At 37.6% G+C, this 18,459-nt stretch overlaps 1 protein-coding gene across 14 annotated transcripts in view; it reads right to left on the reverse strand.

Moving 5' to 3' along the window:
* Positions 1-18,459, reverse strand: part of PARD3 (par-3 family cell polarity regulator) — a 466,403-nt gene that overhangs the window by 225,010 nt on the left and 222,934 nt on the right. For all 14 annotated transcript variants that reach the window (XM_054191470.1, XM_054191469.1, XM_054191468.1 and 11 more), the window contains 2 exons: positions 5,064-5,155; positions 1,951-2,034 (listed from right to left, as the gene is read on the reverse strand). In XM_054191470.1, coding sequence (XP_054047445.1) covers positions 1,951-2,034; positions 5,064-5,155 — 176 coding nt within the window. The remainder of the gene's footprint in view (positions 1-1,950; positions 2,035-5,063; positions 5,156-18,459) is intronic.

An 18,459-nucleotide genomic window follows, 5' to 3' on the forward strand; every position in this document is an offset into this window, starting at 1 on the left:
CCCGAGTATCTTCCCCCTCCAGCGGATTATTTTGGAGGGGTTCAAAAAAACCTCAAACAGCAATTGCATGTACCCTCCATTTTTCAATGAGGGGAGTTCTAGTATTATGAAGAAAAAGTAGACAAATTTTAATATACAAATTATTTCCCTCGTAACAGAATTTGATGTTGATGTCCTGATTCTGAACATCTATATTTAAGATTGGCTTTCCTGTACTAAAACTTTATCATATAATCCCAAACTCAGGACAAAAAAAGAGTTAAAAGTCCTTCATAGCTCTTGGCATAGCTATCATCCTTAAAAAAAAAAAAAAAAAAAAAAAAAAAAAAGAGAGAGAGAGAGATTTTATTTCTGTGTTTACGGCTTTTTCATTTTACATGCTCTCATTATGTATAAACAGTTTAAGCTTCACCTCAGATTTGACAACCACATTAACATCCTGGACATGAATTTTACTTGAGTTAAAATTCGTATTCAAAATGTCAAAATCTACATTTCTAACATCAATTTTATTAAACAAGTACTTAGTAGGCAGCCAACATTCTTAAACCAGCCTTTTTCTTGGCCTTCACGCTGTCTAAATCCCAGATAACTCTGTGAACATTTCAACCATTTCCAACTTTATGGGATTTACTTCTGAGCTTATGTTTGAAGTACCATTCACCCATGCCCTTTCCATCCCCACACTGAATTTACTAAATTTCAGATTATGAAGAGAAGATTTTACTACTTTACGGAAGTTTGTTCTTAATACTTGTAGTCCTCAGAAAAAGTAGCCTTAAATGAAAAAAAATAATTACATTTTCTCATAATACATGTCAGTATGGCTATGAAAGCATTGGGTTGAAAGTAACAACTGCAAATAAAGCTCTTATACTGTATTTAAAATCCTTGAAGGTATTTGGTACAGAAAGAAAAATACATTTATCATTTCTGAAAAGAGGATGTTAAGAAGATGTTATTTGACAGAGAGACAGATATGTCTAGCAAGTTAGTTTTGCTCTTAATTACTAAACTGAAATTGCTGCTGGGTCAACAGACGTGAGAACATAACACCCCTTCGTGTGTAATCAAAGATTACTTTTTAAAATACATATTTGTTCTTCTTTTCCTTAAAGAGGGAAAATACGGTGTATACTTAGAACATACATCACCAAAATAATATTCACATATACTGCTGAAGAACCATCATGTTTCAACACACTTAAAAACTTCAAATCCACCACTAATTACTATAAAAGTTAAGCTTTGTTTCTGAGACAATGTTAATGACCCTGAATGCTAAAACTCTGCTTTAGCAAAGTAAGCATTAGAGATGATGCATTCTGTTTAGGAATTTAACCCCCCACATTGTATTTTTTAATGTAAAGGACTTTCTTTACCCTTTTTTTGTAAACAATCCAACTTCAAGAGTTCCAGCCTGTCATATAACAAAACAGGTTCACCTTCCCCAAAACCAGAATTTTGCAACTGGTTTTACTACTTCATTTTCACCCCAACAGATGGGACAACACTAAACTTCGAAAGCATGATGATTGTTTTCTCTTCAACTCTTATCAAGCACAGGCACAGGACACCTCTGGTTTAGATTCCTGCTGTTATTAGGGAAGTTGTGGCTCTAAATAGTCAGCAGGGAACTGCTGCATACGTATCCACCTGAATTAAAGCAGCAGATTATAATTTTAAGAGTCCAAAAGGAAGCGTCCTCATAATTCAATTTCCTGTGATATCACAACAGAACCTCTATTAGAACCCCACAGTTCTAACTCCTTTAAGCAGAGCCTTTCCATTATAGAGTCCATTCCAAGTACAGAGTCAGTAAACGCGCATTTCATCCTTTCTTAATCAGTGAGACTGCCTTTTGAAAAACATACAAAATACAAAAATTAACAGAACTAAGATAAAACACATTAAGTTATGATTCAATTAAAATCCTACACGATACGTTACCTTCCGCCTCGGGCACTGAAAGGCACTACATGGATTCCCAAAGGCCCACCGTCGTTGGAGACTTCTACGAGCTTTACCATATCGCTGTGAGACAATGACGAATGAGGGAATATGAACATGTACCGTGAAGGAACCAAAAAAACCCCACACAAACATACACAGAAAAACAAAACCATTCCAGAAACCAAGTCATGGTGATGAAAGCATTGTGGAATGCTACGTACCTGAAGATTAATCTGATGGCATGAAAGGAGATCAATCATCAGAAATAGTTCAATTAGGAAAACAAACAAATCAAAGAATTTTTTTGTAAACTTAGTTTGCTACGTAAAAATAGGTATCATCATCATCGCATGCATATTGTTTTATTTTTTCCGTATTCTAAAGTTAAAGTTAACTGTCTGGACCATTGAGCAGAAATACCTTAAATACCACACACAATTTTTCCTCAGTAGCCTAAATGCTGATCATAGCACTTGCACGCTTTATTGTTTTATCTTAGGGAGAGCCCTTAACATTAGTTTTTATGTAACTACTCTGTAATCAAATGAAAATTATTAAATATTTAGTTGATAAAATTCTTCTAGTTTTAAAACACATTAATTTGTTTTATTGTAATTCCATTTCTTTTACTGGAAGCTTGCTGTATCTATATCTCCTTACTAGTCAAAGTTTCCAAAGTAAGATTTAACTATAACATTCACAATCAACCAGACATCCTCCTGAAGCAACTATGCACCTAGTTATCAATTAAACTTTTTGCTGTAGAGAAAAAAAATTGAAAATTGAAAGAGGAAAGTACAGGTTCAGAAAGCGACATGCAAAAATTCTAGAAATAGCTTTGGACCACATCTAGCAATGCGTTAGAAACATGCCCACATCTGTAAAGGTGGAATATAGCCCATAGACCATAAAGAGTTATAAAGACTCAAATAAGAAAATACTACACGAAGGCCAAACCTCTCAGTAAATCTGGAAGTGACAGATCTGAACGAAAGCCACGACCTAAATTTGTGGCTTACGCGTCTCTCTAGTATTACATACTTTTTACATATTTCCTGGCCCTTCATACATATATATACACACAGATCTTTGAGAAGCTTGTTTCTCATAAGTGTACAAATCAAATTTAATCTAGAAATGGAGCAAAGAGCGAGACCAATACCCTACGACAGCAGTAAAATTTTCTACTTCCTTCAATAAGCTCTTGATCATATGGTGGCCCATCAAAAAAGCTTGCAGCGCTTAATCCGGAGTCTGAGAATAACCAGACCACGTATTATTAAGAAGTCAGCAAAAATCCTGCGTTATATTTTGGTTTTATATTTCTTACTTATTTTTTTTTAATGTATTTTTAGAGTAGCCTTTACATTTGTCATATACCTCAATTCCTGTCTAATTTTTTTTTAACTCGTTTTTTAAAGACAACAAATGGAAGGTCTCTATCCCTGTTGCCATTGTTTACCTCAAGAAATTATTGCAAGCATAGGAGAGCTGAGAGACATCAGCCAAAACCACGTTATTCTTCAGACTTGGACAAGACAAATATTTTAAGACTGACAGCATTACAGCATTTGGTGATGTCCCCTGTTCCAGCTCCGGCAGAGGCTAACTTCACTTCATTCCCACTGTACGTTAAGGCTAAGTTTTCATTAACTCTTGTGCAAAGAAGTTCAAGGGAATCAAGCAGTCTTTCACATCCAAAAGCTCCACTAAAAAATGTCTTTTGCTATTGGTAACCCTATTGCCCCCTATGATCAACTTTTTTCTGACTTTCCTATTAACTTAAAAGAAAAGTGAGGCCTGAGGAAGAGTAAGTGAAAATCAGTGTGATTCACCAGGAACTGCCGTAACTGGAAACACAGCTTAAATAAAAAATTTTAAAAAGTCGGTTTTCGTATCCAGCCTACACTGTTTAACTTGTTCTACTGCTTGAGTCACTGACCTTCCTTTTTTTCCAAAATGCACTCTTAAGGTCTAGGCACCTACTTTTCTTATCCTTTTTCTAAAAACAAATCAATCCCAAAATCAAATGTTAAACTCTGTAAAATGGAAAATAAAAGGAAATGATCCCTTCCTAAGAGAGGCTGTTTCAATTTTGCTTCCTGATTTTCTCAGAAGTTTGGGCCAACTACTTCAAACAAACATTCAAAAATGTATGGTATAAAACCAGAAAAGAACGAAGTAGCAGATGATGAAAAGTCAAAAAGTTACTTAAAAGCAACACCAAGAAGCATTAAATTTGACAGAAGTTCTGCAAACTCTATTTAGCAAACAGCATTTGGAATTTAAGATGTAACAGATTTTGTAAATCAAACGGAGTAAAACTTAGCATGTATTGCCTAATAGATGTCACCATCATCTTTCTCTAACATTTAAACCCTCTGCACCTAATTCATAATTTAATTCAGAAATAACAGGAGCAGAAGATTTATTTTTATTTAAAATTTAGGTTTAATACATTTAAAAGATTTAATTTAAGGGTAGAAGGTCTATTTTGTCATTAATTCCATAGTGAGGTATGGATCAACTCTTTGCAATGAAATCCAAAAGGTCAAGCTTGATGTATCTTGTGATGAAATAAAGTACACTTTACTCACTTTTTTTTAAAAATAGGAGCAGCTTCGCAGTCCTAAACAACATCGGTTTTGATCCATTCACAAAGTATGAGCCTTTTGACCACATAACTTATGTGACCCCCACGCACATCTTCCCAGTAGACTGTGAACTAGTGACAGGAATTAAGATCTTCCCCTTTGAAATCCTTGCCCATTGGTTTATTTGTGCTACCATTGACCCTATTCCTTCTGTCAAGTTTTCAGAGTTCCATCAAATAAGCGTCTTCTTTGAGGCAGAAAACCTACTGTAGCATCAGCACTTATAAATGTCAAGTTTCCCATGCTCATCTTTAACACAGGCTTTTTAAACTGTTTAAAATCTGCTTTAAAAAGGTCTATGAAGCAAATTGTTTAAAACCAAAATGACACACGACCTAAAAAAGACTGCCCCACTTTCTTAAGAGCAGTATAATTCAAATTATTCGGAGTTTTTTGATAGTCTGTGTTCAGTCTAAAGACTCATGGTTAAAACAATGTGTTGTGCCAGTAACTTACTCCAGGGAAAAATTGGTAGCATTCTCCAAACCAGTGTCTGCATGTCCAACAGGCTCAACTCTGCCCTTGTCCTCCTCTGCTCGATCTTCATCCTAGATATTTAAAAAAAAAAAAAAAAAGGAAAAAAAAAAATTTAAACTTAAGTTTAATAGATTAACTAATTTTAATAATGTCATTATACCGTTTTCAGATTATTGGGGTTACCACACGTGCAGTGGAAATGTGTGCTCCCACAACTACAAAAATCTTTTCTGTTGCTGTCTGAGAACATAAATTGTTTTTTGTCGCTTTATGCGTTTTTGTAATGATATTCATAGTTTAGTCAGTTTTATATCTTAATTTTACTGCAGTTGTAAAAGCAAGGCCACAGAAGCTATCACACAGTACCCAAGTAAAAGCACCGAATCAGTTGACAGCAGCGTTTGGGGAAACTCCTCCCAGGTTCTCTCTGGGCAGGTTACTGGGGACTCGAATGAGTACACACGGCAGCTCACTCAGACTCATTTGCAAAGAGCTAAAAACAGTATAAGAAAACGCAGCTTGTGTAATTCCATAAAGTACCAAGACCTCCTTAAACATTTTATCACAGGCCTTTATTAATAGCATGCCAGAAAAGGCTGACATCAAAGAGTTACGTGAGGCTCTAATGCTCACCAATTGATTTTATTTTTAATTTGACTTTCCAAAAAGTATATACATTATTCACCGAATATATAATTTTAATGTCGAAGTTGTGAATGCTGTACTTTCAAATTTAGATCAAGGTAATTCAAGGACTACCAGTAAGAAGATCTAAAACCATTCTTATATCTATGTTACTTATTAGAAGCTTATACTTTCAATTACCCGTGTGACCAAACAGAAAATACTATAAAGTGTGAACAGTGGGTTTCAAACAAGGACTTAAGATTCTAGAGTCAGAGCCATCAAGCCAGTAAAATAAGAAGTGATAGGTTATGAGTTCAGCACGCAGAGTCAGACAATATATTAAATTATTGAAGAGATATTAAGGGCAGGCAGAGGCAGTTGGTAACGTCCAATTGACATTTCCACTGAGAATCTGCAAAAGCAGGAGGCTGGATGCAGAAGGCTTCCATGGGCTGCAGATATGCCTTGTGCATCCCGGGATAGCAGCGCGCTGCGTGAAGCCAGGCTACTTGAAGATTGATGATCCTGTGTTTTGAGAGGCTTTAATATGCACTTCTTCGTCATCTATCTCTGTTAAGCACTAGGCAAGTAATACATTTCAAAGGTTAACCAGCATCTTGAACCTGCCTTGAACTGCATTATGAATGTAAACAAGAACTCAAAATAAAATATTTTCCATATAGTAAAAGCTGCTTATAAACCAAATATAAAGGATAATCCGTATAATTAATAAATATGACATAAACTAGTGCTTACATTTACATCATCCATATTTACGGATTTCAGCTGTAATTCTGTACGTACCACTGCATAAAGTTTAAAAATAAATAAATATTGAAATCTGCATGACAATTCTAAAGTTACATGCAAAAAGGCATACATATAGAAAAATGAGAAAATTTGGTGTTGTTTCACATTAAAAAGAAGCGTTCCACCTTGTTTCATACAGCATCTTGCAGATCACTGTTGCTATGGGTTTCTTGTTTTGAAGTTAGGGACACTGGCGACGGTAGAAAACTATGTAAGTATTTATATTGCACTGAAGCTAGTATCTCCAAGTCTAAAGTCAGAGTTGCTGATGAAACACAATTTTGAATTTTAGCTATGATAAAAGGTCATCACAAATTAATGTAATTTTGTTAATACATTGTTTTGGGCAATTTTCCATGTGTGGTCTTTTCAAGCGAACATACGGTAAGTATAAATACATGTAAGAAGAGACTGAAATGACATCCTACCTATCAGTAGATGTGCCTCTGCCAACAGATAAATGTTTGGCTTTATGCTGTGTCATTTTAGCAGACATCTATATATGTACAACGTGAGCATCATTCATCTACCACTTGGGTCCTACAACTTAGCATCTTCCAGCCCCACAGGTTTTATCCTTGACTAGTTTAAAGTAAGCCTGTAAACAAAACTGCCCACGCCCCACTCGGTCTTTGCAACAGTCCTTCGGTCTTCCTCTCGACAGACCCACTTTCAGTGCCCTCCTGAGACACAGCCCGCCCTGCAAGACTTGAGCTAAATCCTTGTGGAAATCCTTCTTTCCACCGCTTCCCACCCCTGATAGCATCTTTGCTTTCATTCACATAGCCTCCTAATGGCAACTAACCCTTAAGCCTCTCCACCTGTTGTACATCCCATTTTCTTTCCTTCCAACCCACCTGGTGGTCCAGAGGCCCAGGGAAGGAGCATCCCCCTGCCTGATCCCGAGCACAGCCAGGACGAAGGCAACAGCCAATTTACCTGCCTCCTGCCCATACCGTATCTTTTAATACCAGCATATAACACATCAGAAACTGCAGACCGAAAGCTATGTAAAACAGATGCTATCTGGCACCGTCACATCTACTTTTTGTGCCTTTTGTATCGAGAATTATAAACACAGCAAGTTTTGGAACCAGACTCACTGTCAGTTATCCAAGCAATTAAGAAACAGCAGCTCCCACACATCTCTGTCTGGCTTTTCCCGGGCAGACAGATCTGTATCAAAAACATGCATGTGCCTGTAAATAGGTGCTTAGAGGAGGAATCACCGCCCTAACGAAAGCACTACTGCCATAATCAACAGATGTATGATGTATCCTTTTAAAAATCTTTAATACTACAGTAATCAGGCTCTCTTTTCTTCTCGAAATAACACAGATTTTGATTTACATTGAAGTGAACAGAGAAAAATTGGACACCTGCAGAGGGATTTGACTTAAAATTCTGATTTACTAAGAAAAGTAACTATCTGTGAAAATTTCTGCATCGAGCAATTATTTCTTTATTTGGAAAGTAGCTTTCTTCTGAAAGACAAATTCCACCCGGATGTGCTACCATGAGGTAAACCATGGAAAAGGACATTTAGAAGACCAAGAAAGTTTCTGAGAAGCCAGATGGATATTATTGCAGACGTTTCTCAGAAATAACTCATTTGAGCCAACTCCCAAACTTGCAAGGCTTCTTTTCTCTCTATAAATAAATACCGATCCCTGCTATATCAAAAGATACACCTTTTAATGTACAGCCGCTACAGACAGAATGATTTTTTGTTTCCATTTTATTTTTTTCACAAAACTGAAATGTAGTAATTAAAATACCATTTCCTTTTTACAGCTCAGCGGAAAATGTAAAGCACCCCTTCCAGTGTAATTCCACGTACCCTAATGTGTTCGGTGCAAAATTCCCCCAATTCCCTTTTGCTGAGATGACTCAGCCTGGGCTTCTCACCCGACCCTCGCTGTGCCACCAGACATGGATGTAACTGTCCATGAAGCACATATGCCATCAGTCATGTGCTTCGGCTACTAATATGGAGATGAAAACAATGCAATGGCACCAAAAAGAAAGCAAAGTTCTTAAAATTTTTCTTAGTTTAAGAGATTTAGGAATTTCAGAGAGTTCTTTTTACTTTTAAATGGATCTGTACAAAATTCCTGTGTCTTATAAGAGTCAAGTTTGTGCACAGGTACACAGTAGCAGAATCCTGCAAATATAATTAAAAAAAAAAGTTTATGTAGGTGCTAAAGGAAGTCAAGCCATTGTTCTAAAAAAAAAAAAAAAAAAAAAAAAAAACCAAAAACCAAAACAACAAAAAAACGCACAACTTGTTTTTTTTATTATTGTTCCAAGTTCTGCAATAAAATTAACGACTCTAAAACTCTTAACTGCTCAAAATGGACTATCAATACTAGCAGTTCTGCATACACAATTCACCTGCATAGCATTAATGAAATACATGTGAAAAGTTGCCAATTTGTTTTACATTTTTGAAGAAATCCTCAGAGTTAAGAAATGTTAGCATTACGCTTGCCAACAGAACCTTATTCAATATATATGAACCCAAACAGACCCTTTAATTACATTTTCTGAGATTATTTCTGAGTGAAGACTGCCTTGTTTTATTTCCAAAGCTCAAAACCAGCCATGCCTTCCCTATCTTACTGGACATTTTATCTGTCATTACCAAAATACCAGCTCCCGCCTCCGACAAATCCACAATTACTACCAGCCACTACTTCATCTTCAAAGAAGCACCTTCCCACTCATTTCTGCTGTTCGATACACTTGTAATGAACTCCCCAAAAGCGTAAGCAGAACTTCTTCACATTCCTCTGTCTTCTTTAGACGATTACCTCCAGAAAACTCAATAGCAGCCAGAGTTTGAATAAAGTTAGTGCAGTCACTTAAATTCCTACACGTTTCGTTTGTGCAGTCTTCATTTCTAGGTGCCTGGTCCAAGTAAGTGCTGATTACAATCTACTTCAGCCTGACACAATGGGAGATGGGCTCCGAAGGCACGTTAAGTGTTCCGTGTAAATCTGTCTTCTCTGAACACTTAATCCCATCTCTCAAATTCAAAAGCAGCATCTCCATTCTACCAATAACTGAAAAAAAATGGGAGTAAAGCTGTTTGGGTTGGGTTTTTTTTTCAGTTCAGAGGGCCATAATGACTATTTCATTATTGCCCAGAAAGTGATTGGGTGTTTTAGTGATAATGGCTGCATGACAGAGAGCAAATGACTCAAATGACTTGAGCACTCCACAGCAAGGTCAGCAGCACTGGCCAATGCAAGAGAAAAAAACCTGACCTGTGTAAACAGTAAGCATCTGTGCGCTGAGTAAATCCCAATTAACACTAAAGAAAGGGAAGCTGCAAGTAAAGGTTATCGCAACACATGTGTGCATGGAGCTGCGCTGAGGTTTCACCACCAACTCCTCGTCCACTTCTGCAACCCGCAGCGTTATATCCATTCCTCTTGTGTCTCTACCTGCATCTCCAGCACCAAGTACAGGCTCCTTCTCCCAAACCTGCATCTTCCTGCCCTGACTTAGCTGTTAACTTACACTCAATTTAGAGAGCTTAATTCTCCACCTTGTCTGAGTGCCGGGAAGGGCACTATGGAAAGCCAGGACAGCCAGGGTACCGGTGCTCAGCATCAGCACCCAGCCCCATCCCACGGCAGGTGCCCTTCTCTGGGAAAGCACGCTCAACCACACCGAGATTTAACATATTCAGTGAAAAGAAAAAGTCTGGGAAATTTAGCTGTAAATTGTAGTAAATCTGTTCTCATTGTACACAAACGAAATTTTTTTCTGACTTGTGAAGTTGTTAGCTGAACAAGAGACCCAGCCTCAGCAGAAAGACGGGCTCACATGGGTGCACAAGAGCTATAAAAAGGAACCATCTTTTAAAACGTAATTAGATCTGGTTTGTATTTTTCCTAGCCTGCAGAATAACTGCAGCAAAGTATTTTCACACGGGGTGGAAGTTCTCGTTATACAACACTTCTAGCATTAGCAACAGAAAGCAGGGTCTTGAAGGGGCAAACGTTGCAACCATCGGGGTAAACTGGCAGAGCTACCAGTGTGAGCAACAGATGATAAACGTACCAGACATACACCCCTCTGCAAATAAAAGCCTTTCAATAAATAGCCTCTGTGTTTTGGAAGAAGAATTCACACTTGTTTGTTTTCTAGCATTTAATTTCTTTACATTTTAGTGCAGTGAGTGAAAATACTATAAATACCAAACAGAAAGGAACAGTATGTAACTTCCAACAGGTACTTTGGATTTTAATGTAGAGAAAAACACATTATCAATAACAAAAAGCTCCTGTAAGACTGCACACCAGTATCTTTTTCTTCAGCTGGGACACAACAAAAATAATTCTTATGTTATTAAAATGTGCCCTTCCCTTCATCTTTCTCTTGTTATTCTCTTGCACTTCTCTGTAATGATTATGGAAGAAGAGACCTCATTTGCTATTAGTCTCCTGGCAGCCGTGTTTTATAAATGTTTGTTTGGTCCTTGCAACATAAAGTAGGTTCTGTCTCTGTATGATCAGACTTGATAGGAAACTGCTCCTAGGGGACCTATTTTCTGTGTCTTAACTAGCACAAATATACCAGCATCAGGCTTTTGTGCTAATGTTCTCACTTCTTGATTAACCGGCCAAACCTCCAGAGAATGGCAATTTTCAATCAAATCTGAAGAGCAGTTAGAAAGATCACATGGGGGAAAAAACAAAAGTTATTGAATAAAAAGAAATGGGGTTTCTCTCTCTTGAACACAAACATATATATGGACAAGTAATTAGGTAAGAGCTTTGTGTAATCCACATCAGTCCTATACTAGATGCACTGCTATTAGCAGTAATCGAGGGAGAGAGAGAGGAGAGAGAGAAACCTTACATAAAATCATCATCCACATAAACAAAACAAACAAACAAAAAAATCAACACAAAAATTGATTTACTCTTTTATATATATATGAGTTAATAGTCTCCTCATATCTCAGTCATCCCTATGTTATTCACATCCTTGTGCAGGATGGTCATCCCACAATTAGAAACGGCAATATTCATATGGTTTCTATATGCCTCACTACTCTAAAATGAAATTTGCCTTGCTCAGTCAAGTCAGTGAACAGATACCACACAGAGACAGAGGAGCACAGAATGGAAGGGATTTCCCAGGTCTCTGATGAATATCAAATTCATCCCCTGCTATCACAGGCAATCATCTCTTATTTCCCATTTAATAAACTGATCAAGCTGAGCCTTAAAACTGGTTGGCTTCATGATGGCACTATTTCTGTTGTGAAGCGCCTTGAAAGGAAATGTTTTTGCAGATTTAGAGAGAGATGTATTTGATTTCCTATTGTCCAAAAAGCGGAACACCAGATAGCCAATGAATATAATTTGATACAACCTTCCTTTGACAAGCCTATGTGACGCTTCATTCAGTTTTGATTAACTACCATTTTTTCATGCCTAATGACTCTTCTTAGAATATATATTAAAAGCCTTGTAATACTAATAAAAACTGATCAAGCCCTATGGTATCTCAATTATTTTGTAGCACGTATTAGTTTAGAGGTTTACTGAAGTCCATAGTCTGTAGGGGCTCAATAGCCTGTGATATGTCCCTGAAATCACACAGATCTATTCTCTACCAATTTGGTGGCACACACCTCTATCGCACAGCTAGCCCAGGCTAATGGCAGGACCACAACACAAATACCGCTCGGCCATTTAATGGAGCTTCCACTAAAAAAGCTTTTTACTAGAGGATGCTGCAGTTAATTCTTTTTTACAGTAGGCACTGTAGACAGCACAGAAAAGTACAAGAGCCTTTTAAGAGTTTTAGTAGGTTAGATAAAAGGTTTTCTTGCTAGTGAATTTAACTTGAGACATTTTGCTGGTTCTGCTTCTTTACAGTAGAGGAAATCTCAGACATGACCTTACAGTGGTAGCTCGCCAACAAACAGCATGAAATGCATTAAAACTCAGAGGGGTTTTTTGTTGTTGATCGAACGTGCTTGTTAATTAATGTAGCCGAATGGTCTATGCCTGCCAGCAGAGAAAGAATAGTGAGGGGGAAAAAAGGGGAAGAAAAAAAAAATAAGAAAAAAAAAATTGCAAATACGTAAGCAACTCATCAAACCCATACAAGGGAAACAACACAAAATGGCATCTGATGGAGAAAGAAAACCAGAGTCATGTCTAAAGCAACACTGATTGTCAAGCATTTCCCAATGTCTATTTGTAATCATATCTCATGGACTGTATTCGCTGTTTGCGTGAAAACTACAACATTTGTAGTTTTGCAGCCCACTCCAGAGCATTTCAGTGACGACTCCGGGACCACTGACAGCCCAAGGTGGGAGGCTGAGGGAGGAGGTGTGCTGTAAAGTGATAGCTACCGTAACAAATCCGTACATCAAGGTTCCTCTACAGATGGCCAATATCAAATGGATAACAAAAATAATGTAGCCGTTCCCACCAGATCATATTTAAGGGACATTTTAAGGAAGACTCAAGTGCTATTGTAGCACAACTATTTCATGGTCAGCCATTTCGCAACAGCTCTAAGTCCAGAAAAAATATGCATCACCAAAATTGCTATAGTATATTAGAAAATATTATAATGCTTGTAATTCAGTGCCATAAATTTCTGTTCATTGACAAATGGGTAAATTGTTGCCAAAATGAACCTGATAACAGCTTGATGATCTTTTTCTCATATCAAACTTAAGACAGACTTAAGCTGAAGACAACACTGAGTCCTTTAATTCCTACACCAACTTGCTATACAATAGTGGTAAAAATCACTTAAAAGTGCATTTCTCTATTACTGTTTTGGGGATAATACTCCATGTTTGCAAAGACAAATAAGATACTCGGGTATGACACTTTGAAAAGCAGTAATACTAAAATAGATCTTAATTGTCACAGCAGCAGCTTAGGACGCTGAGCCACAGAACGCCTCTTCTTGCCCAATGATACCAGACAAGCTTCACCTATTCATTTTCTTATCACCTGGTAACACTTGCAGTCCATAATGTACTTTTTAAACATTTTATTAGATGTAAAGTTTTGGAAGATTTACAAAACTCAAGACATTTCATCACATAATGGATTTGTGAGAGAGTTCACTCACAGAGCAAACTGTAAACTAAACCAACCACGGGGAACGGGAATAGCCAGATAAGGTTTGGCATGACCAGATGGGGCATTCCAGGACTAACAGTCTCACCTGTTGGGGAGTTCACCAAAAAGTTTTTAAAAAGCAACTTGATGATAGGAAGTCCACTAAAGATTAGATGCAATAAGAAAGTACTAACCTCTCGTGCTAAATATTTGAAGTATGGATTAAAAGCATGGATTCCACACTTTCAGTATTAACCAAAGCATCTAAAGAGCTTTCTGAAGATTTGATCAACAGCAAATTCTAGGTGTGTCCATTGCATTACATAGAGAAGTACTAATTTCATAGATCCATGTACAACTATATCAAATTACCTCAAATTGCTTGTTGCTTTAAAAATAAAATGGGTTCATTTTGTGTGACTCCCTAGTTACGGTTTTTCTTCTGCTTTCTGTTTTTCCTCAGGATCCAAAACATATCTGTTTCCCAGGTGAAAGCCTATGCTCTTTGTTCGTTTTAAATAAGGCTTATCCACAGACTATTTCCATGTTCAAATCTCTGAAATTCTATACTTCTGCCACGTGTTTCACAGACTGACATACAGACCACCAGGATCTGTCAGTGTAAAACAAATATTAGGGTTCATACTAAATACAGATTCAAAGTCATACTTTGATGTCAGAGTCATGGGAAATATCTTTAATGGAAACAGTTATCAGCTTTACTTGAAACAAGGCTACAGTTATAGGCCAATGTATAATCAAATTCCCCTGCAAAGTTTAGCTCAAAGGCCAGGCCTGGTTTTGTGCAGGCTCTTTTATCATTTACCTTGAATAATGCAGGAATTACCTCAATTACAGGGACATGCCCACACGGCGAGCCAACATGAGTGCGGCACTTGCCATGTAACAAACACACTCCTGGTTCCTAACTTCATATACCATTTATTTTCCCTTTCATCATGTTAACTGATGCATATATGTGCATCTATATGTACCGCCACCACCCCTGGTTAACTCATATAATAGCCACCTATATAGAGGAAATTGCCCCTGCATTGGCAGAAGAGACTTTACTTCAATTATTTCACAACAGGAGCGCTTTTTAAAAATGAAGTCTAGTTTTCTTTAAGAAATTGAGTTCAATAACAATACCAGGTTATACAGATCTGGGATTTCAGGACCAGCAAAGAACAAAAAACTAACATTCATTTTATACGGAGAAGTTGATGTTTATGCAAGGGAAAAAATACCTCAATGTACCTCTAACATGGAGCGTTACTATGGCATCCAGGAACTATACAGATATATATGTTTCTAAAGATACATATATATATTTAGAAGGTCACAATGGCAAAGATATTATTTTGTTCTTGAAGTAAGTAAAAATAAATTACACGGCAGTAGTACAACTACAGTGTGTTTGTATTTTCCATTGAGTAGTCTAAAGTAGGTCAAATTAGGCACATCCATTAGCACTCCTATAAATAGATCCACGCTGAGTTCACCTGCTTGTAACTAATGTAGAACAACAGAATTTTAAATACTTTTTTGTTTTAATCTGACAAGTTAGCTTATTCTGTATATAGACATTAAAAAAAAAAAGTCATTAAGTCCTGCGTGATTTTTAAAAGCTGAAGAAATGACAACGGCTACATGGAATTGGGACACACACTTTTTTCCCCTGCAGAAAACCAAATGTACGTGCCTCCACCTATAAGTTTAGAGATCTGAAAGACTTTTGCAGGGATGTATTATAGATGAGTCACATAGTTTCCCCTTGATATCGAGACAAAGGAAAGGAGAAAATTCTGCATAAATCACTTCACATTTTCCCTGTAACGTTCCTGAATATATTACTATTCACCTCACCTTTTCAAAGACCGCGATTTTCATCCTTCTGAGGATTTCTTTTTCTTTTTCTTAAGATACAAAAAGCATTTCTTATTTAGCAACTTGAATTTGTCATTAGGCAATTTTCAAACAGGTCTCATAGCTCTTTTATCCTTATTCATTTCTTTTTTCTTTTTTAATCTGAAATAGTCCCTTGTTGCTTGATTTGCAGATCTGTATCAGCACACGAGGATTTCACTAGCTTCAGCCAAGTACAGAACAGTTCCATCTCCTCGAGTACTGAACCTAAGAGTCAATTTAGAAGCAAGCTAAAAGTATAGCACTCTGTTCTCCGTCACACAAAACATCATTTTCCTCACACAGGCATCTTAATAACAAAATTCAATTCCAGATATTTTTCTCAGCATGGCTCAGGACTGTTTAGAGATGACATCAGGAAGCTTATTAAAGACTTGGCTTTTTAAAAATTTAATTAAAATATCTGTTTTCCAATAACATAAAAGTCCCTGCATTGGTGGGAGTTTAAAGTTAGCGCGTATTCTTCAACTTTGAATTTCATCTCATTTAGGAAACATGACTTTCAAAGGTTTGGGGTTTTTGTTACTAAAAATCATCCTGTTGATTTCGACCAAAGAACTAGGAAAACATAATTATACTATTTTATCATTTTGCTTAAAGACAAGTACATGGGTTTCCACTCATTTAGACAGTGATTTATCTTTGGTTCTTATTTGCTAGGATTTGCTAACATATAGCTTCAATATATGACTTTTTTGTTTAAATTCCTACTGCTGGAAAGAAAAAATACCTACTTATCTGTTTTAAAGGTCTTCTGTGTTACGCACCACGTAGATGGCAAACACACCCGAGCTAAGGGATTCCTAACTTGCATAGCTAAATGTTAATTCTTCCCATTTCTGCTCTTCCTCCCCCTAAAGGAAGAAAACCAGGGAAGATCCCGTCCCAAGTCCCGGCGGAGGAAGGGAGCTCCCAAGGGAGCCCCGTCACAGCGACGGCAATGCAGGCACCTGGCCCTGCAGGCAGGAGGCACCCAAGCCTGCTCTCGGCTCCTGTGCAAAGTTTGAGTGATGAGATTTTACCATTTTGCAGTTCTATCTTTTACTTCTCTTTTGCCGAATTGCACAGTTGCGTGCCACTTTTTGCTTTTCACCTTATCCTTCACTGAGAAACTCCACTAAAATTGCTTCAATTGAGTTCCCCTGTTATGCCGTAGCATTTTGCTTTTTGGTCTTTTGCACAACATGGGTTTTACCTTAGGCACCAAACAAATTCACCATTTTAATAACAGAAAATACTACAGCATTTTTCATTGTTCTTTGCTCAATTTGTTTTGCTGAAGTCAACATGAAAAACAATTTCAAACTTCTCAGTAAATGCTTCATTTACGAATGCTCCATTCCAAGTGCCTACAGGGTTACAATCTGGTCTATGACAATTTTATTAATTTTTTAATCAAAGGCATTAAATCAAATTTCAAATAAATAGTACTCAGTACTTCTTGTAGTGCCCTCCAGCACAGTAGGGCAAAAGCGCTTCATGGACAATAATGGCTTTAGCTTCACTGCAGCCTCACGAAGAAGATTAGAAGTCATTCTCCAAATTCTTTCTTTATTTGAGGAAACTGAGGCACAGAGGATTTCTTTACAGATTTTTAAGGTCCATCTCCAACCTTAGATGCTTTAGTTCGGGGTGATCTCTCAGAGACAGACAGAGCCTTACTTTCAGAAAAATGTAAAATGCTTGCATGTATTCCTGAAGCGAAACAAAAAGCACACTTAAAAAAATAAAATAGCACAAAGCAAATTTCTGAAAACATCAAAAAAACACCAAGACTCATCACTGCAGACAGTAGGTCATTCCCCGTTCAGGGCAGCAGACAGCACCACAGGCCCTGTTGCCCCTGGAGGCTGGCGGCTGGAGGAAGGCTGGGGAAAGCAGTGGTTCCCTCAGAGAGGTTTGGTCCCGAGACCTCACCAGCACGTGCACCGCTCCCCGCCACACGAAACTCTTACATGACACGTGATGAAACGTGATCAACAGCCATGCCACATCATCATCATCACCATCACCACCACCTCACTAAGCTCTCCAGGGACACCAAAGAAGATCTCTTGTCTAAAAATGTACTGAGGAACAGTGTAGGACATCACACAAGTGCTAGACCCACAGCTCCAGAAGCACTCTGCAAGTAACAAAAAGAAAGGCATTTCAAGAAGTAACTCACTTAGTGTTATTTGTTGCACCAGAAGAGGTACCAGCCTCTCAATATAATTAATTTCTCAAAAATTCTTCTCAAAAACCTTGTTTCCATTTGTGATTCTTCCCTTCCTTTTTCTCCCCAAGTCAGAGCAGTAGGGGCTGAATTCAGCACACATAATGGAGGTACAGTATTTCCAAGCAACTGTATTTCCATTGTGTTGCCCATAATAACACCTCAGCCCGGCATTTCATCGTGCTGCAAGGCCAGGGCAAAACACAGATGTGGTCTGTTGAAAGAGGCAGTCCCATCTTTTCCCGTTCCTAGATGGTCATGTTCATCACTGGATCCCTCCGTCCACCTTCTCCGTTCTGCTTATTCAAGCATTTGTATCTTTACACAAAAGATCTAAATTAAAATTAATGTTTCATAAAAATGAATGTAATTGGTTATGTTTCCCAGGCTGGTCCAGTTCAGTCTAATTAACAGTCTAATTAAAGCTTAGGGAGGCACAAGGGAGGAAGAAAAGCATGGCCAAGATTGCTTCTTTCAGCAGGAGAGATGGCTTAAAATGCCTCTAACACTGTGGCCTCAGAAAGTTGTTTGAAAGGATACTGTTGATCTGCAGTTTCACATACAGCTCAAGGCATTCTTTCCAACATTCAGTAACTTGCACAGCTCTATGTCCAATCTCATCCCTCTTCTATTGCCTCCTTCAAAATCCTACCTATTTTCAACTCATCTAAGTAATTGTGAC

This window comes from Rissa tridactyla, chromosome 2, assembly GCF_028500815.1.
Source record: "Rissa tridactyla isolate bRisTri1 chromosome 2, bRisTri1.patW.cur.20221130, whole genome shotgun sequence".
NCBI classification, from domain to species: Eukaryota; Metazoa; Chordata; class Aves; order Charadriiformes; family Laridae; genus Rissa; species Rissa tridactyla.